The following is a 26891-nucleotide window of genomic DNA, read 5'->3' on the forward strand; positions in this document are numbered from 1 at the left end:
TCTACCTCAGCGGTTTCCCTTCTGGCATCTGTATTATTCGATTTTCTTTGTTCTCAATTGGATTTCATTTCTAATCTACTCACTAACCCTGCATCAGATCCCTCAGGGGACATGAATGTCAAACACCACAATTCTTGGGCAAGACCAGCAACCTGCTTGCAGCTGGCACAGTAGAAGTCAGGTGGGGCTGATTGCAGAAAGCGGGTTTTAGCCATAATGGTACAAGCACAATGCTTGCTGTTCTTTCTCCACTCACTATTTTCCTACATTTATCATGTGCCATGCAAGAATGATTACGAGAATGTGGCATGCAACCATTTAGTAGCATGGTGAATCGATTGGGCCTCCTATGCTCCTGCACTGCAAGTTTCCCCAGGTGTAATGTTTCTAAATTACTCATTAAAAATGTTTATCATATTATTCTGTTGTAGTTCTTGGTCCACGCATACATACACACCTTATGACTCCCTGTTGGTTAACACCATATTTCAATTGTAGGGAGGTCAGCTCTAGCTGCCTGCTCACCTCTCTCCTCAGGACACAGTGCACCATGACAATAACAAATCCTTGCAGTGAGTCAAACACAGCAAACAGGATCTGAAACAAGATGGATCGTTTGTCGGTCATTGCGAGAACTGCTGACATCCAGGTCAGAGCCAGGAGGGGCAACACCACGCAGGAACTCCACAAAGATGCCCTGCATACAAACAGAAAGCTCATGAGAACTGGCAGTATGGAATCTGGACAGATGTTTGCGTTATAAGTTACAGATTTAGAGATAAAAATTAGCAATTTTCCTAAGATTTCACTCTGTACTTTACAGATATTTATATTTAATCCTTCTCTACACACACCTTCTTTTATATCTATCATCTTTTCAACAGTGACTCAAAATTAAACATTTATATATTTCCGTAACAAAAATCTATGATTACCATAGTAACTGAGTTTAACTTTCTGGGCTGGATATATTTATAATGCTTTAAGTCTTTAATATGCACACATACATATACATATTATATATATAGATAGATACAGATTTAAAATGCTTGAGACTAACATGGCATTACTGGCAGTGGTGGCTGACAAGGCTGTCGTTGAAACAACTCCGCACTTGGAACATTTGAGGGTCAGGCCGCTATGGGGCTCACTCATCTGACTGGAACCAAATAAAAAATTCAACAAAAAAAAGAGAAAGATTGCAGCTTTAAAATAAAAGCATCCAGCACCCTCGGGAATTAAAAGAAAATAATATAAGAGTAAGAATTCTCCATGGTAAATATGATAATTACATTACACCACACTAGTAAAAAAGCCATGCAGAATCTGGATCAATGTCAAACACATTTAAATTAAGAGGTGAAATACTATGATGCAAGGTACATATTTTTTACAGTATCACAAGCAAGCACTAGGCATGAGCTTTTAAAATACAATGAATGTTTCAGCAGTCACCACCTACCCTCCTCTATGTTTTAGCTTTTTATCTAGGATTCCATCTCTTGACACGAGTTTATTAAAAACTAAAATGCCGATCACCATGTTGACCTATGAAAGAAGAAATGCTTTTTGTCATCTTTATGCTGAGTGGACCATAACACTCATCACTGTTCCCTCACAGATCTATGACCTTTAACCTCTTAGACCATTACAGCTACTTTTTTTTCACCAAACTTGCAGTAAAGCAATGAAAGAGCATTAAGTTCCAGTTTCACAGTTTTGCTTTCCTTTTTCCTCTTTCATTACTGCTCCTCCACAGGCACCAGTTACTTCTTGTTTGGTTCGCAGCATTTGGGAGCATTGCTAAGAAACTCTGAGAGTGGACCATTGGCTTACAGATCTCCTTGCTTGAATTGGACCCCTGTTCTTATCCACAACATTTAGTCTCCTCTCTCCCCATAACAGAGTGCCTGCAGTATTGGTATTCTACAACTCTTCAGATTTACTTCGATGCTCCTCACCAGCCCTCAAAACTCTCACAGTGAAGAGTTCTAGCTCAGTACTATGGGGGATAACAACATTAATTTGAACTATCCTTTCAAGACACACACCTTTAGAAACATAGGATACTGCTCCATTGTTTTCAGTGATCTTCATGAAATTACTCATTTAATAGCACTGATTTACCATTGTGAACTCAGCCAAATCATAAGTGAGCTTTATCCATAATAGCTGGCTATACATTCTACTTCAGGGGTCAAATCTTATCCTATTTACATGAAATGGTTATGTATAAAACAATATTACTAAGGCAACATATGTACTGTGTTTCCAATGTGATTCTAATGTTCCACTGATCAGGCAAGGTCAGGTTGACTATGACAACAAGATACACTTAGTAATAACAACTGGATTGCAGTTTTTATATTAAATAGCTGAGAATTAATCTAGTACTGTGAGTGGAAAAGATGTTTTGTTAGCACATTGCAGAGGTACATTTTTAAAAGTGACATTAACCATCCTCCATTGTATTTAATCCTTAGCCTGCTTTGACTTTGTTTCCTTTGGAGATGGGGATAATTCTTTCCACTGTATAATCCATATGCACACTGGTCTAGATGTTGCCCTGAGCAGGTATCTAATACATGGTTTATATTGGGATAGGGCCTTTAACCTAGTTGAGAGTTGACTATCAAGTACAGCTCGACCCTTCTCTAGCTAATGCTATTCCCAGTGCAATCACTGCAGTGCATCACCCGGAATAATTTTGGACCCTTAGACCATTAGCAGTTAAAATTTCATTGTGAAAGTCAAATTAACTACTTGTGCATACTTCAGCTGAGATTGAAGCTGGTAACCACCCAAATAAAACCAGCATTCCATAGTTATATTAAATAATCCAACACGTGTGTGCCTGGAGGGATCAGTAGTAAAAGCAGACCTCAAGGAAGAGTTGATGCCTTTGCAAGCGAATGATAAAACCATTACCATTATAGCTTAATGTGATTCCTTTATGCCATTTCCCTCAGCATAATTAGGGATGAGATAATGTGTCCCTTCCAGTAATACTGTCTCCATAAGACAAGAAATGATCTCTGAAGACTTGGGAGGTATCAACATGCTTAAATATGGAATCACATCATTTTTCAACCACAGCTTTGGTTTCCTGGGGCATTCATGAGCAAGATAGACATGTTTCCTGCTTCACTTTGTCGAGTGCTCAGAAAGACATTCCGTTCTTGCAAACATTTCAAAGTGCTCCTTGCGAAGGCTGAAACAGTAAACATTGGTTTAAGTACCAATAGTCCGTTAGATGATGACAGCAGCTGTTCCCACCTGACATCCACAAAAGTGCATGTCAAATACAGGGTATTTGCCGTGATATGGAGGGATTCCAATCTTCCAAGATGGCTGCTGCCAGGGAAACACTATCTTCCTCACAACTCTATCAAAGCTCCTCTGACGACCTTAAGTAACCAGTGATATTTCTTTTCCATATTTAAAAATAAATGCCAGTTGCAAGTCTGTTTCTTTGACTTTACATGGTAAGTCACAGCAGATATGGATAGACCTGGTAAATACCCCGTAGATTCCCTCCATGTTGCGCTCTCTGGTGGGAGGCACCCTGATTCTGTAATGCAAACACATAATGCCAATAATACATGGAGAGAGAGAAAAAGAGTTAATGTTTCAGGGCAATGGCCCTTCATCAGATTTTGATCTTAAACATTGACTCTCTTTTTTTACCCATAGATGCTGCTTAACCTGTTGGGAGTTTTTCAGGCAACTCTTCATTTTTATTGCAGATTTTTATCATCTGTAGTGTTTTGTTGTAAGCATCATGGATCTCTCTGCTGTATGGAGCTGGCTGTGATGGCAGTGTGGGCACTGAAGGTGTCTCCCCACCAAGAGTGGAGACCTATAAACTTAGGCAGACATTTTAGGATGGATTTCTTTGGTTTGAAAGAGCTAAAGAAAAACAAGATATTAATCACATAAACAGAAACAAAACACATTGTACTGTCAAATTAATCACTTTATGAAGTACCAACTCATGCAATGATCAGATTGCTTCAATGGGGCTTTAAGTGGGATGTGCAAGATTTAATGATAGGAGCGCATGCATATTTGTTTTACCAGAACAACAGCTGCTGCAGGTCCAACAAATGCATACAAAAGGCCTCCCTCCAGTGACAGCCAGCAGCTGTGAACATAAAAATAATAACCACACATTAAGGTTAGAAGTATACATTAAATTAGTCATCAGTAGGCAAATTTAAGAGCAGACAGAATCTCAAGCAGTGCATAAGAATTTAATACCAATGAAATTCCAGCATTCAACATCTATGGGCAGTGTTATTAAAAACACACTCAAGAACGTCCTAACATGAGGGAGGCATAAGTTTAAGGTGATTGGTGGAAAGTATAGGGATGATGTCAAGAGTTAAGTTCTTTACAGACAGAGTGATGGTGTGCAGAAAACCCTTCTGGGAATGGTGTACATTTGGGGCTTTTAAGAAGCTCGTAGATAGGCACATGGATGGTAGAAAAATGGCAGGTTGTGGAGGAAGGAAGGGTTAGATTGATCTCAGAGTAGGTTAAAACATTGTGGGCTGTAGGGTTTGCATTGTGATGTAAAGTTCTATGCTCTGGAGAAATCTCACGCCAGAAATTAAAACATGAGAATATCCCAGTTCTTCCAGGACTAAGCCAACATTTATCCCACAAACAAAACAAAAAATAACCAGTAAAAGATTAATTAGCTTCCTATCGCCTCCCTGCTACTTGACATGGAGCTCTGGCGCAATGGATGTTTTCACTGTTAAGTCATAGGCCAAAGGCCCGCTGATGGCTTGTTGTGTGCACAGGAATATTTACCATGGTTTCACCCTGCCGACTGACAGCAGCCTGAAGGACAATCTCTCTGTTTTTAATATTGATTTTCATGCTAGCATTCATTGCCCATCCCTAATTACACAAGAGAAAGTGGTGGTAATAGCTACACTCTTGAACTGCTGTAGTTCTTCATGAATAATTTAATCATTTTTTTCCACTAATCATAAATATCACGTGTACGTCCACTCTAAGTTATCATCATATTGACAATTCTTACTTGCTATGCAGAAAAAAAATCCTATTTATCCATCTTTTTATCATTTCTGCCCATTCAGGATCTTTTAATCTCTAACTACCCAATAGATGCTGCCTGATCCATTGATTTCCTCCAGTATTTCGTGTGTGCTGATCCTGATTTCCAGTTTTTGCAGTCACCCTTCTGCCTCTTTTTAAAAATCAACCAATTGCTCAGCTTAAACACGAGGAATTCTGCAGATGCTGGAAATTCAAGCAACACACATCAAAGTTGCTTTGACGTCCTGACGAAGGGTCTCGGCCTGAAACGTCGACTGTACCTCTTCCTAGAGATGCTGCCTGGCCTGCTGCATTCAATTGCTCAGCTACAAGCTATGGATCTGTAGTTTTCAATATAAGTACTTCTTCATTGGGATTATGTGCAATCCAATCCAGCATCTCCTAATGGTGATATTAATACTGTATGTATTTCACTCTTGCTTACTCTAAGAAAGTACCAAATAACTCTGAAACACAGCCAATGTTACCACATAGCTTGATTGTATGAAAGAAGAGCTTTTCTCAGTGAAGCATCAAGGAACAATTTTTGATGAATGTAAAAAGACACATTAATGAGCTACTGAGCCAACCCATAGGTAGTAAAATGTCAGGTTTCAGCAGGGAAAAGACAAATTAGTTCATGCTATTTTGGGGAAGTTCTACAATCCAGCAATCCTGGCAGGGAGGAGAAAATATCTTCTTTGCTCACCAGTATCTTTTGACGAGACAGTCACACTGTTCCGAGCTTGATCATGAGAAGAATACCAGATGGAAAGAGTAGAGGATTCAATTATAGGATTTAAACCCCCTTGAAAGATCTCCACTGACTTATAGGAATCTCTGGCCTATGACTACTCAAGAGGAGAAAATGCATTTAGGATGACATTCGGAACACTTGAGCCCATGCATTGGCATTGCACAGAAACCCTATGCAAACAGTGAAACTAGTGCTCCATCTCACAATCTACCCATCTACCCCTTGGTAGATCTCATCTGTGAGAGAAAAGGAGCCCCACAATAGCCTCACCAGTTACCATTAGTTTCAACTTTACTGAGTGGAAGCAAGTCACCCTTGATCCCAATGCCTGAGATGTCGACCTTCTGCTGAGATGCAGATGGCTCTTCAACTTTAAACTTAAAATTCCTTAAAGCTAATTAACAGGGCTGTAGCTTACTCAAGGAAATCTGATTACTGAACCACACAAATAAATTCTTTAATGATTCACTAATTTTGGCTAAATCCTCTCATGTAAATGCACTTGAAAATAAACTTGATTCTGATGGTAAAATATAAAAATTTTTCGAGTTGTAAGAAAATGCATCTCAGGGTGGTATATATACTTTGATAATAAATTCATTTTGAACTTTGATATCTATGGGGGTGGTGTTTGCTTCTGAGCTTGAGTGAAGTTTATGTGGCCATGTAGGTGTTGTCCAAGTTAATTATCAGAGATCAGTTTTCACACATTAGCCATACTTACACTATTTTGTAAAAATGGGCGAGGGAGGCAGGGGGTGGGGGTTAGCTTAAGAAAAAGTGTTGGGAGCTTGGCTACGGATCTATAAGCCACTCTCGGACTCATCAGTGATGCCTGTTAATTTTGCATGGAGATCCATGCTGTGTCTAACATGCCACAGGGAGGGTTCAATGGAAATTTTACTTTTAGCCATTCCTGCTCCTTCCAGTTTGAAATGCAAAAACTTTTATCCTTTACCTAGCATACAAAAAAAAATCTGGAAATGTTGAGAGATACCTATGTTTCCTCTCTGGATCAATAGTACATTGGAAGAACTGTAGAATGTAGTCTCCATTTTCTTGATAATCAGCAGATTACCTTCAAAATGAACAGGATTATATTCCTCGGCAGGACGTGGTTATTGCTGGCAAGGCTAGCACTCTAAAAAAGTCCTTGTATGGTTATTGGGAAAACTTCAATAGAACAGTTTCACTTTGCATACCTAAGAAACTCTGATCAAGTCAGGATTGTGTGACTCACTGGATAACTTGTGCACAATGAAACTCCATGCACTTCATTCTGGGTGATTGAAACTGCATGTTGGGGAAATGCTAATGAAGCAATTTTGATGAGTTGCTGCAGTACATTTTGTGGTTGGTACCTACGGTAGCCACTGGTGTGAATTCTTAAGGTGGTAAAGTGGGTGACAGTCAAGTGGTCTATTTTGTCCACTGACCTGGATAATGCTGACCTTCTCGAGAAATGTTCAAGCTGCACTCATCAGGCAAGTGGGAAGTATTCCATCACACTCCGTGTAGGTGATTGAAAGCTTTTTGTGTATCAGGAAGTTAATGACTCATTGTAGAATACCCAGCCTCTGAATTGCTCTTGCGGTGACAGTAACTATGTGGCTTGTCCACTGCTGAGTTTCTAACCAGTGACAACTCCCAGAATATTCACTGTGGGGACCTGACAAAAGTAATCATATTGAATGTCAGGAACAAGTGATTTGACTCACTTGTTGGAGATGATCATTGCTATGAACTTCTGTGACATGAATGTCGCTAGTCACTTACCAACCCACAGTACTTTCGCTGTGTCGTACTCAGGTATGGGCTGTTTCACTTGCTGAGCAAATGAATAGAAATGTATATTGTGCAATCATCAATGAATATCATCAATTCTGACCTTCTGATGGAAGGAGGGTCATTGATGAAGCAGCTGAAAATGGTTGGGCCTAGGATGCTGCCTTGTGGAACCTTTGCCACGATATCCTGGGATAATTGACTTCAAATTTCGAAGATGAATTTTTGTTCTCCCAATTTACCATGCATTTTATGTTTACCTGCACTGCACCTCCTCTGTATTGTTACACTATATTCTGCATTGTAATTTCATTTTACTGCTTTGTTACATTTATATATCATTTATGCCAGGGGGCCCCAACCTTTTTTGCACTGCGGACAGGATTAATATTGACAATATTCTTGCGGACCAGCCGACCGGGGCCGGGGGGAGGGGGGGTGCGTGTTCAAGTAGGGTTAAACTCACCTCAATATGTCTTTCACAGTTAGGGTTGCCAACTTTCTCACTCCCAAATAAGGGACAAAAGTAGTAGTCAAATACGGGACACTTGTCCCCGAGAAAGACTACCATGACCATGAAGCCTTGTGTGGGCACCTCTCGTGATGTGCGCATGCGCATACGCTGATTTTTTTTCCCACAAATTGGTTTTGGCTTAATCTTCTCGACTACACTGTACATACATTGTTTCTACTTTATATAGGCTGGGTATTTATCATATCATCCCTGCTTTTACTATATGTTAGTGTTATTTTAGGTTTTATGTGTTATTTGGTATGATTTGGTAGGTTATTTTTTGGGTCTGGGAATGCTCAAAAATTTTTCCTGTATAAATTAATGGTAATTGCTTCTTCGCTATACGCCATTTCGGCTTACGGAAGGTTTCATAGGAACGCTCTACCTTAGCAGGGGAAATAAGGGACAAGGGCAGTCCCATATGGGACAAACCAATTTAGCCCAATATACAGGATGTCCCGGCAAATACAGAATAGTTGGCAACCCTATGTTCAAGTTCAACAGTGCGTAACAGGGAATGAGGAAAAGTGCAGCTGACTCATATCATTTCCTCGCGGCCCGGTAGCACACGCCTTGCTTGGGTGGTTGGGAACCGCTGATTTATGCACTCTTTCTCTGGATGGCATGCACCCAAAAGTTTTCCCCTGCATTTCGGTATATGTAACAAAAACAAAAAATTCCAATAGGGCTATCTTCCTTTCAGCAGGTTGTGACTCTAGTCTGTCAAATGTCTCCCCATTTAATGCACAGCAGCTTCAATTTTACTAAGGCTAGTCGAGTACTTCCTCTCATCTCACTGTGGGATTCTGCTTGGCTGTCATGATAAGGTCTGGAGATATGTGATCTTAGGTAGAATGCAAGGTGCAACAAGTTAACAAAAGTATCAACCAAAAGTCCTGAAGAAGGGCCTCACCTCCAAACATCAATGGCTATTCAATTCCACAGATGCTGCCTGACCTACTGAGTTTCTTCAGCATTTTGAGTGTTTTGCTTTGTTTTTCCAGCATCTGCAGACTTCTGCATGTTTAAAAGTATCAACCAACATGGTTACTCAGCAAAAAAGGCATTTGACTGCATTAGATCCCCAAACTCAATTGAATGGAACTTGGTAGATATTAAAGTGCTTTAAGTTAACATAAAATGCAAATCCACACCTTGCTATAAAATAATAAGGTAGAGTTTTACCAAGTGTCACTCTGACAGCAGAAACTTGGTATATGGCAGGGATGGTCAAAAAAGAGTAAGATTTTAAATTTGGCTGTGTTACTGGGAGATGTATAGTCATTGTTTAGTGACACCTAGGATGAGATCTCACATAGACTGCTACTGATTCTTCATCTGTTCATTGACTGGTTGGAGCCCAGCCCAAGACAGCTGGAAGCTGGAAGGGCAGTGAGGATCTCAGCAGGAGATTAAATAAGTATATGGGATTTCCACTACAGTTCTGGTACATACATGCCAGCAAACATTGCTAGTTACAGTATGCTCTGTAAATTGTAATAACTTTTCACAAAAGACAAAACCTAATTACTTAAAATATCCACTCCAATCAGAACATCAATGCAAGTAAGTGAAAAATATAAGCAAAGAAATTTTAAAGATAAAGGCATAGCAAGTGCAATAGAACGCAAACACGAGGAATTCTGCAGATGCTGAAAGTTCAAGCAACACATATCAGAGTTGCTGGTGAACGAACGCAGCAAGCCAGGCAGCATCTCTAGGAAGAGGTACAGTCGACGTTTCAGGCCGAGACCCTTCGTCAGGACTGACGAAGGGTCTCGGCCTGAAACGTCAACTGTACCTCTTCCTAGAGATGCTGCCTGGCCTGCTGCGTTCAAGTGCAATAGAATCCTAGTTATGCTCAGTACTTCAATAACCTTCAAGAGCTAAATTTTTTAGCTTTGCCCAAGGTCGAACTGTCTAATACCAGAAGACATGAATTTAAAGTGAGGGGAGATCAAAGTTCAAAGGAGATGAGCAGAAGTTTTTAGACAAAGAATTGTGGCTGCCTGGGGTGGTGGTGGAGGCAAATACAATAGAGGTGTTGAAGAGGCTTCTAGAGAGAGGCACGTAAATGGACAGATATGGATGAGGTGAATGCAGAAGGGATTAGTTTAGGTGAGCATTTGACTACCAATTTACTTAATTCTGCACAACATTTTGGGCTGAAGGGTTTGTCCCTGTGCTGTACTGTTCGATGTTCAATTGCAATCAATTGTGTAGTGCCCTTCGTGTAAACAGACAAAATATTGAAGGCATTTAGTAAAAAAAAAAATTTTTGAAGTATCACCTTGAAGTTTCCTGAGGTGGGCATACACACTGTTTTGACACCAAAAGCCTTATCATTTGGCCCTCGAATTTCATGAGGACAGCAGCTGTTGATAATAGCAGCTGTGGAAGAAGCCAAAGAGCTTTGAAGCAACTTACTAATTTGATGTACCATATCCTTTAGCCTTTGTAAATCCCATAGATATTGCCACCACCAATGCAGGCAATCCTGAAGAAATAAATTAAATTTTATAAGAAATCCATATCACTGCACATAAGGAGAAATACAAGCATAATGTTATACTGCTGTGAAATCAAAAATGTATCAATTATCTGTCACAGTACTTTTATCTGTGATACCTTTAAGAGAAAGCAATTTTTAAGGAAAATATGTTTCATAAAGAACACAAAAATATAATTCACCCCAATGAAACATTTATACAGTTATTATTTCTTACCCCAGCCAAGGCATAGAAAGCGTTTACGGATGAGCCTTGTTCTAATCTTCCCTGTGACGGCCATGTACGATTGCCAAGCTTCAGTCAAAACCCAGCAGAACGAAGCCAGGAAGAAGAAATGCAGAAAGGCAGTAGTCATTGTGCAAACACCCTGTGCACACAAAACAACATAATAATTTCCTTAGCTTGAATGGCTTGCAACCATCAGAGACCATGGTCTAATCAGCCCGTCACTATTACTGACTGGGTCACACCTGTAAAAAAATGACATGAAGCAGGACTACTGACTCTGCAGAGCTTTATTCAAATCAAACTTCCACCTCTGGGAGCCTAGAACCAAGGAGTGGAAAATAATACTGTACACTAAGCTGTCAAGTCTCCTGATACGATGTACTTTAAACCTGTGCATTAATCACTTCCGAATCGTTTCATCCAAAATAAACAATGTGATTCTTTTCTTCAGTTCAAAAAGAAGAGGCATGCAACTGCCTATTTACTTAAAGCCATAGAGTCATACAGTAGAAGAGACGGATGCTTTGGCTCATCAGGCTAAGACTGAGCATTAACTATCCTTGATACCGAACCCATTTACCAACACTTGGTCCCTGGTCTCCATGTCTTGTGATTCAAGTACTCCTTCCAGTAAATGTTGCAAGAAAGTCTGCCACCACCATCCATTCCCACTAAATGCTCCTGATGCTACCACCCTCTGAATTAAAAAAAATCCTCCTCAGATCTCCACTGTATCTCTTACTTCCTTACTGAAAACCTCTTGTAGAAGCCACTTCTCTGTGGGAAAGTAAGTCCTTTTTCCTACGGTCCACTCTCCTCTCCTATCAGATTCCGTCTTCTCCAGCCGTTGACCTTTCCCACCCACCTAGCTTCACCTATCACTTTCCAGCTAGCCTCCTTTCCCTCCCTCCACCTTTTCATTCTGGCATCTTTCCCCTTCCTTCTCAGTCCTGAAGAATGGTCTCAGCCCGAAATGTTGACTGACTATTCAATTGCATGGATGCTGCCTGGCCTGCTGACTTCCTCCAGTATCTCATGTGTACTGCTTTGGGTTTCTAGCGCTGCAGACTTTCTCACGTTTCTAGTTTCCATCCTACCTCTGTGCCAAATAAAACCAAACTCTCCTCATAACAGAAATGCTTCCCGGTAAATCTCTTCTGCATCTGCTCCACTGTGGAAACTTATCCTTCATATAGTGAGGTAACCAGAACTGCACATAGCACTCCAACTGTGGCCAGAACAATGTTTTATAAAGTTGTAACAAAACCTCATAGATAGGGTTAATGCACTCAGTCTTTTTCCCAGGATTCGGGAACTAAGAACTGGGAGGGCACAGGTTAAGGTGAGAGGTGATGTGTTTTTTTCACACCAGAGGAGGTTACGCATGTGGAATGAGCTGCCAGAGGAAGTGGTTAAGGCAGGTACAATAACAAATTTTAAAAGACAATTAGAAAGGTACATGAACTGGAAAGGTTTAGAAGGTTAATGGCTAAACATCTAAATAGCTTGGATGGGTATCTTGATCGGCATGGGCCTATTAGGCTGAAAGGCCTGTTTCCGTGCTCTGTGCTCTTTGCCCTTATGACTCCATGTAAAGTGAGAGGACATGCACTGAGATAATCCCTAATCTACAAAGTCTGCTATTCCAGCATGACCAAAACTCCAAGGGCATGGAATTTTATGTTGTAGACTCCTCATGTTAATATAGATATATTTTAGTCTTCTATTCCTCCCATGTGCCTTATCACATCCATGCCTGCAAGGCCTACTGGACCTAACCAGTTCCCCTCTAACACCACTCTGCTCCGTCTAGCAGAATTAGTCCTTACTCTTAACAATTTCTCCTTTGACTCGTCCCACTTCCTCCAAACTAAACGTGTAGCCATGGGCACCCGTATGGTTCCCAGCTATGCCTGCCTTTTTGTTGGCTTTGTGGAACAATCTATGTTCCGTGCCTATACTGGTATATGTCCCCCACTTTTCCTTCGCTGCATCGATGACTGCATTGGCGCTGCTTCCTGCACGCATGCTGAGCTCGTTGACTTCATTAACTTTGCCTCCAACTTTCACCCTGCCCTCAAGTTTACCTGGCCCATTTCCGACACCTCCCTCCCCTTTCTTGATCTTTCTGTCTCTATCTCTGGAGACAGCTTATCTACTGATGTCTACTATAAGCCTACGGACTCTCGCAGCTACCTAGACGATTCCTCTTCTCACCGTGTCTCTTGGAAAAATGTCATCCCCTTCTCGCAATTCCTCCATCTCCGCCACATCTGCTCTCAGGATAAGGCTTTTCATTCCAGGATGAAGGAGGTGTCTTCCTTTTTTGAAGAAAGGGGCTTCCCTTCTTCCACCATCAACTCTGCTCTCAAACGCCTCTCTCCCATTTCATGCACATCTGCTCTCACCCATCCTCCCGCCACTCCACTAGGAATAGGGTTCCCCTTGTCCTCACCTACCACCCCACCAGCCTCCGGGTCCAACATATAATTCTCCGTAACTTCCGCCACCTCCAACAGGATCCCACCACTAAGCACATCTTTCCCTCCCCCCACTTTCTGCTTCCCGCAGGGATCGCTCCCTATGCGACTCCCGTGTCCATTTGTACCCCCCATCCCTCCCCACCGATCTCCCTCCCGGCACTTAACCTTGTAAGCAGAACAAGTGCTACACATGCCCTTACACTTCCTCCTTCACCACCATTCAGGACCCCAGACAGTCCTTCCAGGTGAGGCAACACTTCACCTGTGAGTCGGCTGGGGTGATATACTGTGTCCAGTGCTCCTGATGCGGCCTTCTATATATTGGTGAGACCTGACGCAGGCTGGGAGACCGTTTTACTGAACACCTACGCTCTGTCCGCCAGAGAAAGCAGGATCTCCCAGTGGCCACAAATTTTAATTTTACGTCCCATTCCCATTCTGATATGTCTATCCACAGCCTCCTCTACTGTCAAGATGAAGCCACACTCAGGTTGGAGGAATAACACCTTACATTCTGTCTGGGTAGCCTCCAACCTGATGGCATGAATATTGACTTCTCTAACTTCTGTTAATGCCCCACCTCCCCTTTGTACCCTATCCGTTACACATGGACGGACACACACACACACACACACACACACACACACACACACACACACACACACACAGAGACATATATATAAAATGTATTTTCTCTCTCCTTTTTCTCCCTCTGTCCCTCTCACTATACCCTTTGCCCATCCTCTGGGCATCCCCCTCTCCCTTTCTTTCCTCCTAGGCTTCCTGTCCCATGATCCTTTCATATTCCTTTTGCCAATCAACTGTCCAGCTCTTAGCTCCATCCCTCCCCCTTCTGTCTTCTCCTATCATTTTGGATCGCCCCCTCCCCCTCCCACTTTCAAATCTCTTACTATCTCTTCTTTCAGTTAGTCCTGACGAAGGGTCTCAGCCCGAAACATCGACTGTACCTGTCCTATAGATGCTGCCTGGCCTGCTGCGTTCACCAGCAATTTTTATGTGTGTTGCCTGAAATTCCAGCATCTGCAGATTTCCTCGTGTTTGCCTACTGGACAGGCTTCATTTTTGTTCAATATTTGAGTCTACCTCCAGCCCGACTGTAATCTATTCTATGCCCCATTCCAGTACCAAATTAATTTAGCACTCCCAAGCAACACCTTTCCACCCCTGCAAGAATGTTGCACTCATTCAGATCCAGGTGCAATCCATCCAAATTGTACAGATCCCACCTTTCCCAGATACGGTCCAAGTGATCCATAAGTCTACGCAGCAGATGACTGATTTTAGGAATAATTTGTATGGTAGCAGCTAATTATACTATTGTTAGATGGCAAATAAGGGCAAAAAACTTTAATAGAACATAGAACAGTACAGCACAGTACAGGTCCTTTGGCCCACAATGTTGTGCCGACCCTCAAACCCTGCCTCCCACATAATCCCCCACCTTAAATTCCTCCATATACCTGTCTAGTAGTCTCTTAAACTTCACTAGTGTATCTGCCTCCACCACTGACTCAGGCAGTGCATTCCAAGCACCAACCACTCTCTGAGTAAAAAACCTTCCTCTAATATCCCCCTTGAACTTCCCACCCCTTACCTTAAAGCCACATCCTCTTGTATTGAGCAGTGGTGCCCTGGGGAAGAGGCGCTGACTATCCACTCTATCTATTCCTCTTATTATCTTGTACACCTCTATCATGTCTCCTCTCATCCTCCTCCTCTCCAAAGAGTAAAGCCCTAGCTCCCTTAATCTTTGATCATAATGCATACTCTCTAAACCAGGCAGCATCCTGGTAAATCTCCTCTGTACCCTTTCCAATGCTTCCACATCCTTCCTATAGTGAGGCGACCAGAACTGGAACTTTGTTTCTTCTTTTTCAAGATGAACTAATTAATGTATAAACTTAAAAGGTCCTAACTTTTTCTGTGTATCATGGATCAATTTGATGAAACAGACTAATAGAAGCAGCTGCAGTGCTGAATTTTGTGAAGTCATGAAACATTGTGCATCCTCTAATATTGTCACACTATACAACATTTCCATAACTTCAGAAATATCTGTATTCTAAATCCATTTTGGGTCTTTAAACTCTGAGCTCAGTTGCTAGTTTTGATGACATTGGTTACTTTTGCATTATCAATCAAGAATTTAGCTGTTTGCAGAAGAAGAAAGAAAAATACACAGGACATTTGAAAATGTAGTCCACAATCTCCACAAATGGCCTTTAGAGCAGATGCTATGCAAAGTGATTGTATTTTTCCAGTTCAGGTGCCGAAATAATGAGTTAAGCTGTTTAACAGTACACAAAAAAACAAGTCATGGATCAAAGCAAATTAGATTGTTGCTTACATTGTACTATTTGTTCCTGAGCTTAATCACTTGATTGCTGTACTTAAGGCTGCTGTACTTTTATTGCTATCTCAGAACAATAATTCAGAGTTCAATGATGTATAAACCTTACATTCAAATCCCAAAACTGACTGACGTATCTTAACTATATGCACCTAGACCTCTGCAATCTGCTTCTTTATGCAGCTTGCTGGGTTTTCTCCTTCTTTCAAGAGCCCTCTCAGAGCCTAACTTCATCTCATCTTTGGTCATAGCCCCCTAACCAGTGTTCTAATTCCTGTGCAAAAGATGAATATACTCTGGAACATACCTTAGATGCCTTGTCAGAAGTATGAAAAGAGACAGTATTTATTATAACACCTTATTATGTACCCAGAATGTCCCAAAGTGCTTCAAGTGTAATTACTTTTAATACTAGGTGCTCTTATTATAAGCAGTCATATTAACATCCTAGAGATGTAGTTGTTATGGACAAGAATGCCATTTATTCTCCATTTCTACCTGCCGACTAGGGCATCTCAGAGAAGAAGTTAACATTCTGAGAAAACAGTGAAACAGTTGAGATTTATTGCGGAGCAGCAGATTCAGTCTAGTCTTGAAATTTCAGGTAAGCCTTTTGAGTTTAGCTTCAAGGATGGGCACTTCCTTCAAATTCCATGAATTGATCACAAATACATAAATCAAGATAGGTTTAAGTTCTCCTGACCAACAGTCTAGGCCACTGAATACCAATTCACTGAATTAAGCGTCAGACTTTTGAATCAAACAGGTTAACTTCACTCACCCTATCACTGAAATGTTCCCACAATCTATGGACTCACTTTCAATGACTCTTCATCTCATGTTCACAATACTTATTGCTTACTTATTTATTATTATTTATTTCTTGTTGTACTTGCGCAGTTTTCTTTTACACACTGAACACCCTAATTGTTGTGGCCTTTCATTGATTCTATTATGGTTATTATTCTATTATGGATTTATTGAGTATGCCTGCAAGAAAAGGAACCTCTGGGCTGTATATAGTGACATAGAGGTACTTTGAGCTCTCTTAGGAGCAATGCTTGACTCATGACTTTCAGATTCACAGTCACGTCTGGACGAAAATTAGGGGCAGGTATTTGAAAAAAATGTCAGAATTATTTCCCTAGAATATAAGTAACAAAGTAATAAAACCTATAAAGGACACTATTTGGAAAAAAAGTGTTCAAAAAACTGGTGTTTCATCAATGAACACAGAAATCATTGATCTCAGTTTTGAGATGATTAAAATCAGGCACAGTTTATACACATATTTTTAAATCAGTACACAAGAACCAAAGGAAGAAGCTAATGAACTTCCAAAGGGAGACAAGGAAGACCCTCTACATGATGAAATGCCATACTGGGACATTAGCAAAAGGTAGAAAACTGAAGAATTACTCACGTCATCTCTGAAAAAGATCATGTAATGGAAATTGCTCAATCAGAAATAAATATATAATTCTACATAGCTTGTGCTCGACATTTGTAACCTGAAAACTACAGGCTAGGGGCCAATAATTGGTAAACAGCAAACAAATGAATGAATGAACGGATGATCAACTTTAATGTTGTTGAATGAGGGAAAAACTCCATGCTTCCAACAACATTCATAACACACTAGAGGAACTCAGCAGGTCGGGCAGCATCCGTGGACTGAAGAGGGAAGGGGCAGACGCCCTATAAAGAAGGTCACAACAGACAGGATCTCCCGGTTGCCACCCACTTCAACTCTGCTTCACATTCCCATTCGTATATGTCCATACATGGCCTCCTCTACTGCCATGATGAGGCTAAACTCGAGTTGGAGGAGTAACACCTCATATACCGTCTAGGTAGTCTCCAGCCCCTTGCTATGAACATTGAATTCTCCAACTTTGGGTAATTCCCTCCCCCTCCCTTCCCCTATCCCTATTTCACTCTGCCCCCTCCCCCAGCTGCCTATCACCTCCCTCATGGTTCCGCCTCCTTCTACTACCCATTGTGTTTTCCCCTATTCCATCTTCACCTTTCCTGCCTATCACCTCCCTGCTTCCCCTCCCCCACCCCTTTATCTTTCCCATTACTGGTTTTTCACTGGCACCTACCAGCCTTCTCCTTCCCACCCTCCCCCCACCTTCTTTATAGGGCTTCTGCCCCTTCCCGCTTCGGTCCTGATGAAGGGTTCTGGCCCGAAACGTGGCCTGATCGTTTCCATGGATGCTGCCCGGCCTGCTGCGTTCCTTCAGCATGCTGTGAGCGTTGTTTTGAGCCCAGCATCTGCAGAGTATTTTGTGTTTATGCTTCCAACAAGATAGCTGTTTTATTAGGATGCAGAATTCTGGAAATCATAGAAAGGCAAAGATATCCTGGGGCAGTTGTAGTCAAGCGAGACTGCTGGAGACACCACTGCTTACTACAGACAAGATACGCAGGGTTGATTGTGCCAGTGTGTACCCAAGCCAGAGGAATGAGGCCTCTATAGTCAGATTTTCCAGAAAGGTCTTCCTAAAACATAAAGTTGCTTTGCACAATAGGGGATACTAGAGACAGATGACATAACAAAAAAATGTGAAACGTACCCAGAAACTAAAGATCATCAGCTGTCCACTCGAAGTTTTGATTGACTTTAACACCTCTATCGTGACTGGTGATTGATCTCGCAAGTATAAGTAATGTAAACATAGACAATTTACAATAGTCGAAATTGTACTTGATGACGATGAGGACAATATGACTGAGGTTGATGTTCTGGAGCATTTTGATATTAAGGCAGAGGAGGTGTTGGAGTTGTTAAAATACATTAGGACAGATAAGTCCCTGAGGCCTGACGGAATATTCCCCAGGCTGCTCCATGAGGTGACGGAAGAGATTGCTGAGCCTCTGGCTAGGATCATTATGTCCTTGTTGTCCACGGGAATGGTACCGGAGGATTGGAGGGAGGCGAATGTTGTCCCCTTGTTCAAAAAAGGTAGTAGGGATAGTCTGGGTAATTATAGACCAGTGAGCCTTACATCTGTGGTGGGAAAGCTGTTGGAAATGATTCTTAGAGATAGGATCTATGGGCATTTAGAGAATCATGGTCTGATCAGGGACAGTCAGCATGGCTTTGTGAAGGGCAGATCATGTCTAACAAGCCTGATAGAGTTCTTTGAGGAGGTGACCAGGCATATAGATGAGGGTAGTGCAGTGGATGTGATCTACATGGATTTTAGTAAGGCATTTGACAAGGTTCCACACGGTAGGCTTATTCAGAAAGTCAGAAGGCATGGGATCCAGGGAAGTTTGGCCAGGTGGATCCAGAATTGGCTTGCCTGCAGAAGGCAGAGGGTACTGGTGGAGGGAGTACATTCAGATTGGAGGGTTGTGACTCGTGGTGTCCAACAAGGATCTGTTCTGGGATCTCTGCTTTTCATGATTTTTATTAACGACCTGAATGTAGGGGTAGAAGGGTGGGTTGGCAAGTTTGCAGACGACACAAAGGTTGATGGTGTTGTAAATAGTGTAGAGGATTGTCAAAGATTGCAGAGAGACATTGATAGAATGCAGAAGTGGGCTGAGAAGTGGCAGATAGAGGTCAACCCAGAGAAGTGTGAGGTGGTACACTTTGGAAGGACAAACTCCAAGGCAGAGTACAAAGTAAATGGCAGGATACTTGGTAGTGTGGAGGAGCAGAGGGATCTGGGGATACATGTCCACAGATCCCTGAAAGTTGCCTCACAGGTAGATAGGGTAGTTAAGAAAGCTTATGGGGTGTTGGCTTTCATAAGTCGAGGGATACAGTTTAAGAGTCGCGATATAATGATGCAGCTCTATAAAACTCTGGTTAGGCCACACTTGGAGTACCGTGTCCAGTTCTGGTCACCTTACTATAGGAAGGATGTGGAAGCATTGGAAAGGATACAGAGGAGATTTACCAGGATGCTGCCTAGTTTAGAGAGTATGCATTACGATCAGAGATTAAGGGAGCTAGGGCTTTACTCTTTGGAGAGAAGGAGGATGAGAGGAGACATGATAGAGGTGTACAAGATAATAAGAGGAATAGATAGAGTGGATAGCCAGTGCCTCTTCCCCAGGGCACCACTGCTCAATACAAGAGGATATGGCTTTAAGGTAAGGGGTGGAAAGTTCAGGGGGGATATTAGAGGAAGGTTTTTTACTCAGAGAGTGGTTGGTGCGTGGAATGCACTGCCTGAGTCAGTGGTGGAGGCAGGTACACTAGTGAAGTTTAAGAGACTACTAGACAGGTATATGGAGGAATTTAAGGTGGGGGCTTATATGGGAGGCAGGGTTTGAAGGTCGGCACAACATTGTGGGCCGAAGGGCCTGTATTGTGCTGTACTATTCTATGTTCTATGTTCAATATCCGTAACTGATAAGTCAGTTCTGTATAAAAATAGCAGTTTTCTGTTCAGACCAGAACAGTGTAGGTGACAAGGGCCCATGCTATCCTTCTTGTACACAAGTAAAATAAAAGAATGCTATGTTCTGGGCCCAGTTATTTTACTTATTTTATTATTGGTGACAACAGTTACTTGGAGGTTTCACCAAGATGGATAGCAATTGGCTTCATTTTATGGGAGAAAGAAATTTAGCTCCAGTAGCCAATCAGTCCTAAATCCTCGGCTGCTCAGATTTGAGCAAGGGACTGTGCCTGCTGCTGGAACACAAATTTCTTCCTGTGTGTAGTAGTCAAGGTGTGCCACCTTTGTCGCCAACATAGGAAAGCTTCAGCATTATAAAGGAAGACATGGTTGCCATATGGGTTGAAGTCCACAAAAGGTGTTGCCATGTTCTGGGCTGGAGCCCACACGAGGTGTGGGTTGGGCCCACAGAAGGTGTTGCCATGGTCTGGATTGGAGCCCACACAAGCTGTTGTCATGGTCTGGAATGGAGTCCACACAAGGTGTTGCCATGATCTGGGTTGGAGCCCACACGAGGTCTTGCTGTGGTCTGGGTTGGAGTCCACAGAAGGCGTTGCCATGGTCTGGAATGGAGCCCACACGAGGTGTTGCCATGATCCGGAATGGAGCCTATACAAGGTGTTGCCATGGCCCAGGTTCGAGCCCACACGAGGTGTTACCATGGTCTGGGTTGGACCCACACGAGGTGTTGCCATGGTCTGGGTTGGACCCACACGAGGTGTTGCCATGGTCTGGGTGGGACCCACACGAGGTGTTACCATGGTCTGGGTTGGACCCACACGAGGTGTTGCCATAACCTGGGTTGGACCCACAGAAGGTGTTGCCATGGTCTGGATTCAACCTACAGAAGGTGTTACCATGGTCTGGGTTGGAGCCCACAGAAGGTGCTGCCATGGTCTGGGTTCAACCCATAGAAGGTGTTACCATGGTCTGGATTGGAGCCCACAGAAAGTGTTGCCATGGTCTGGATTGGAGCCCACAGAAGGTGCTGCCATGGTCTGGGTTCAACCCACAGAAGGTGTTACCATGGTCTGGATTGGAGCCCACATGAGGTGTTGCTGTGGTCCAAGTTGGAGCCCAGATCAGGTGTTGCTGTGGTTGGACTGGAGCCTACATGAGGTGTTCCTGTGGACCAGGTTGGAACTCACACAAAGCACAAGAAAAATCAGTGAGTGAATTGTTAAAAAAAAAGAGGAATTCTGGATTGTGTGCAAGTGTAGAGGAATGGGGATGTCACTGGGAGTTTGAATTTCTGATGCAAAGACTGAAGTTACTTGTTTTTCTAAAAGGATCATTACACCCACAAATGATCTCAAGTTATATAGTAAATTGCTTAAACAAGAGTCAGTGTTGAAGTTTCTAATAGGTGGATGGACATAAGGTTAACATCATAATTGCATGTGAATAAAATTCTGTTTTCAGGTGATTAGTTGGGAACGATTGGAGTGTGAGCATAGGTCTATGGTGCAGAAGGAAAAGAGGGAGAAGAGGGGAGTAGTAGTGATATGGGACTCGATAGTGAGGGGAACTGACAGGTGATTCTGTAGACGTGAACAGGACACCTGGATGGTATGTTCCCTCCAAGGTGCCAGGGTCAGTGATTCTTGGGTTGTGTCCACACCATTTTGGAGAGGGCGGAAGAACAGTCAGATGTCTTGGTACATAACGGTACCATTGACATAGGAAGGAAAAGCAAAGAGGCCTTGAAAGGAGAATTCAGTGAGCTAGGTAGAAAGCTGAGAAGCAGAACCTCCTGGGTAGCAATTTCTGGATTGCTGCCTGTGCCAGGTGCCAGTGGGGGTAGAAACAGGATGAGTTGGCAAACTAATGCGTGGCTGAGAAGCTGGCGCAGGGGACAGGGCTTCAGGTTCTTGGATCATTGGGATCTCTTCTGGGGGAGGTGTAACTGAGTCAGGTTTGTAGTCCTCTTTGCTTGCACATGCTTTTTCAGTTCTGCCCACAAATCTTCTATCGGATTGAGGTCAGAAAATGATGTCAAGTCTGGTTCATACTTGGGAGCAATTTCCTAACGCCTGAAGGTACCATGTTCCTCTGTACTGTTACATGCCTCAAGGAGATCTGTGATTTTTTTTTTGTGAGAATGACGTAATGCTCTTTTGGCGGTCACCTGATGTAATTTTCCCGCCGGTGAGGTCACGTGATGACATGTGCACCATGGGTATATAAGGGTAGACACCAGATGATGCAGTTAGTTTTTTTTAGTTTTTAGATTTCCAGCTAGAACATACTGTGTCTCTGTTTCTGTTGCGTAGTTGTTTTTATGACGCAGTTTCATTTTTAAAACAGAGTGTTGCGTTCTGTTGCAAGGTACAATATTTCTGGACTGGAAATTTTTGCTAGATGTGCTGATGTACCTTATTCCAGCAGTAGTACGGGAGAGTGAAGACTTAATAGAAGTACAGGACCCGAAGGATTGAAAGGAGTCGGTATCGTTCGGCAGCTTAACAAAGGATCGACCTTATTGAGTCTTCGTTGAAGGAGTAGCGACCTGCATCAAAGATAACTCTTGCCAAAAGATTAAAGAGTTAATGCAGAGGTTTGCTCTCTAGAACTTAAGGTTAGTTGGTTTAAACTGTTTATTTTCCCTCATTGTGAATCCTTTGGACAGAACCAGCAGGAAAGTCGCGTCTATGAAGAAATCCTTCTCCAGAGAAGTCTCTCCCAATTGAACATATAAATCTGTTGGACTTTCGAATATACCATTTTATGAACTGTATCTGACTTTACCGTTTTAAGAACTGTTTTCGCATTTTATGCTTTAAGAGCCAGTGCCGAGTGACGATTCGTTGAACGGCTGCATAATGGTTAACTTCCGGTTAAGATTTTCGTTTGTTTTTTTTTGTTTATCGTTTATCCGTGTTTAATAAATGTTTGGTTGTTTTTATATAACCTGTCTCGATTGATATTCATTGTTGCCGGTTACGTAACAGTACAAACAATAGTATGTAAGTATAAACACCATGGGACCACGCAGCCATCATACCGCTCAGGAAGGAGACGCATTGTCTCCTAGAGATGAACATACTTTGGCGTGAAAAGTGCAGATCAATCCCAAAACAACAGCAAAGGACTGTTGTGAAGATGCTGGAGGAAACAGGTAGACAAGTATCTATATCCACAGTAAAACAAGTCCTATATCAACATAACCTGAAAGGCCGCTCAGCAAGGAAGAAGCCACTGCTCCAAAACCACCATAAAAAAGCCAGACTACAGTTTGCAAGTGCACATGGGGACAAAGATCTTACTATCTGGAGAAATGTTCTCTGGTCTGATGAAACAAAAATTGAACTGTTTGGCCATAACGACCATCATTATGTTTGGAAGAAAAAGGGTGAGGCTTGCAAACTGAAGAATACCATCTCAACCATGAAGCATGGGGGTGGTAGCATCATGTTGTGGGGGTGCTTTGCTGCAGGAGGGACTGGTGCACTTCACAAAATAGATGGCATCATGAGGAAGGAAAATTATGTGGATATATTGAAGCAACATCTCACGACATCAGCCAAGAAGTTAAAGCTTGGTCGCAAATGGGTCTTCCAAATGGACAATGACCCCAAGTATACCTCCAAAGTTGTGGCAAAATTGCTTAAGGACAACAAAGTCAAAGTGTTGAGTGGCCATCACAAAGCCCTGACCTCAATCCGATAGAAAATTTGTGGGTAGAACTGAAAAAGCGTGTGGAGCAAGGAGGCTTACAAACCTGACTCAGTTACACCAGTTCTGTCTGGAGGAATGGAACAAAATTCCAGCAACTTACTGTGAGAAGCTTGCGGAAGGCTACCCAAAATGTTTGACAAAAGTTAAACAATTTAAAGCCAATGCTACCAAATACTAACAAAGTGTATGTAAACTTCTGACCCACTGGGAAAGTGATGAAAGAAATATACACTGAAATAAATCATTCTCTCTACTAATATTCTGACATTTCACATTCTTAAAATAAAGTAGTGCTCCTAACTGACCTAAGACAGGGAATGTTTTCTAGGATTAAATATCAGGAATTGTGAAAAACTGAGTTTAAATGTATTTGGCTAAGGTGTATGTAAACTTCTGACTTCAACTGTATATACAGGCCTCCCAACAGTAGCTGGGATGTGGACCACAAATTACAACAGGAAACAGAAAAGACGTGTCAAAAGGCAATATTATAAAAGTTCATAACTTATGTCAGGGTAGAAAAAAATTTTGTTCCCTTCTATCATCAATGGCCCTTTTCTATTCTTGGCAGCTTGAGCAGCTGCCTGTAAAATCCCTTCTTTGTCTTGAAATCTTAAACATTTTATTAAAATTGATTGTTGATATTGGTCATCTTGTGGTTTTGGTCTTAGAGCTCTATGTGCCCACTCAATTTCAATTGATCGGTCTCCCTCTTTCATTTGCAAAGTTTCCGGATCAATCTTTGAAAAAATCCTATTGGATTGTCTCCCTCTATACCTTCTTTAAGACCAACAATCTCAATATTATTTCATCTCCTAAAATTTTCCAGCACGTCCACTTTTTCCAACAGTCGATTTCTTTCCGTTTTCCAGACACACATATCATTTTCTGTTTTTTCCACTCCATCATTGATATGCTCCATTGTTCTTTCCAACTTTTGAAGTTTCTTATCCATTTTCTCCTGTCTTTTCATAGCTTTATCGTACCTCATCTTCATGTCTCTAAGCTCTGTTTTTAATCCTTTTAATTCAATCATTACTTGCAATAAAGCCTCTTTTATGTCTCCATCATATCCTTTACTTTCAGTCTCTTCCAGTTCTTCCTCCTCTTCTTCATCTGTGTTCTCTGCAGAATCCAATTCTGACTCTGAGTCACTTTCACTTGCAGTGGCTGTTGGTTCTTGTAGTTTGAGTTGTATCGATTTGGGCATGCCTACTTCTTTGCACATGTGCAATTCCGGCATCTTCTTCCCAGGGACCGCTACCGCCGCCATTGCTCCCTGTTTTTCTACGCCAGAGATAAAAAGTATCTCCTCCGGAGATCCAACCTGAGTCTGAGGTTCCATCGCTGCAGTAGGCCCTTTTTCCTTCCCATCTCGTGGCGACTTCACAACAACAGACTCCTTCTGTTGCGCTTTACGAGGCATATCGTAAGATAGTCTTGAGAAGTTTATAAGTAGTTTTCGGAAAGCATTTATTAACTTTGCTTTGTTTAAACAGTACTTTGCTGACTTTTACGAGAGAGCTGGATTTACACGTCTCAATCTCACATCATCACGTGACATCCCCCAAAGTAAAGTCTGACGTAGCAGTATTTCAGTGGAGTAAAGGAAATTAGTGGTATGAGAGAGGAATTGGCCAAAGTAAATTGGAATGAGATGCTGCCAGGAATGACAGCAGAGCAGCAACGGTGTGAGTTTCTAAGAAAACTGAGGCGGGTGCAGGATAGATGTATTCCAAAAACAAAAAAAAACTGAAATGGCAAAATGGTACAACTGTGGTTGACAAGGGAAATCAAAACTAATGTAAGAACAAACAAGAGGGTATACAACAAAGCAAAAATTAGTGGGAAGAGAGAGGACTGGGAAACCCTCAAAAGTGTACAGAGAGCAACTAAAAGAATCATTAGGAAGGAAATAATGGAATATGAAAGCAAGCTAGCAAACAATATCAAAGTGGATAGTAAAAAGCTTCTTCAAGTATGCAAAAAATAAGAGAGAGATGACAGTGGATATAGAACCACTAGAAAATGAGGCCGGAGAAATAATAACGGGCACCAAGAAGATGGCAGATGAACTAAATAGGTATTTTACATCAGTCTTCAATGTGGAAGACACTAGCAGTGTGGCAGATTTGGAAAGGTGTGAGGGAAGAGAGGTGAGTGCAGGCCTAATTCTGCTAGGTCTTATGGAGTCGGAGATCACACATATATATTGCTTTAATTAGATCTGACTTTGATTGCAGATGTCTTGCTTCTGGATCAGCTTCGCCAGCAGCCTTAAAGCCCCTAGATAAAGGTCAAGCTCAAGCATTGAGATTACATTGTGGTCATCAATCTTCTACTGAAATGCAGAAGTGTCCCACAACAACTTTCTTTGCCTTGGTTATGAATATGCATTGTGTACTTACTAGTCAGGTTGTTGGGTGTGCTCTAAGGAGTTTATATATTTGGAAGGTGGATTGCCAATGTGGCCCATATCCCTGATTTGCAGCAAGATTGATTACGTGTTTTATGTGTTTTACTTCGCCTGACTTCAATGGTTGGAAAAATATTGGAGTGTCGCTGCCAAAAAGGGGTTCGCCAGGGCTGCATTATCTCCCCTTTATTACTTAGCATTTAATTAGAGGTAATCTTCAGGGTGTTGAATGATGAAGCTGGTGTCCAAATTGGTGGAGTGACGGTAAACAACTTGAGGTATGCGGATGATACAGTGTTGTTAGCTGAGACTGAGGACGAGTTACTCAGAATAGCAGATAAGATAAATGCTGAAGGTGAACGATTTGGAATGAAAATAAATGCTGCAAAGACGAAGATGATGGTAGTATCACGGAAAAAAGAAGTCCCCAAAATCAGTATCAAAATTAATGGCGTAGGCATAGAGCAAGTCAAGAAGTTTGTGTACTTGGGACAGACGGTCACAGAGGATGGGAAATGTGATACAGAAATGAGATGAAGAATTGAGATTGCAAGGTCAACTTTCTGAGTGACGTGCTGTGTGACAAGAGATTGGACTTTGGGCTGCATTGTAGAATTTGGAAATGCTATGTCTGGAGCAATCTGTTGTATGAAGTTGA

At 42.0% G+C, this 26891-nt stretch overlaps 1 protein-coding gene across 9 annotated transcripts in view; it reads right to left on the reverse strand.

Annotated features, from left to right (window-relative positions):
* Nucleotides 1-26891, reverse strand: part of adgrb3 (adhesion G protein-coupled receptor B3) — an 817113-nt gene that overhangs the window by 90271 nt on the left and 699951 nt on the right. For 7 of the 9 annotated variants that reach the window (XM_072250523.1, XM_072250502.1, XM_072250505.1 and 4 more), the window contains 6 exons: nt 10853-11003; nt 10554-10623; nt 4078-4144; nt 1463-1548; nt 1061-1159; nt 526-697 (listed from right to left, as the gene is read on the reverse strand). In XM_072250523.1, coding sequence (XP_072106624.1) covers nt 526-697; nt 1061-1159; nt 1463-1548; nt 4078-4144; nt 10554-10623; nt 10853-11003 — 645 coding nt within the window. The remainder of the gene's footprint in view (nt 1-525; nt 698-1060; nt 1160-1462; nt 1549-4077; nt 4145-10553; nt 10624-10852; nt 11004-26891) is intronic. The other 2 variants (XM_072250515.1, XM_072250510.1) reach the window with 1 other exon arrangement.

This window comes from Mobula birostris, chromosome 2 (genome assembly GCF_030028105.1).
Source record: "Mobula birostris isolate sMobBir1 chromosome 2, sMobBir1.hap1, whole genome shotgun sequence".
In the NCBI taxonomy this organism is placed as follows: Eukaryota; Metazoa; Chordata; class Chondrichthyes; order Myliobatiformes; family Myliobatidae; genus Mobula; species Mobula birostris.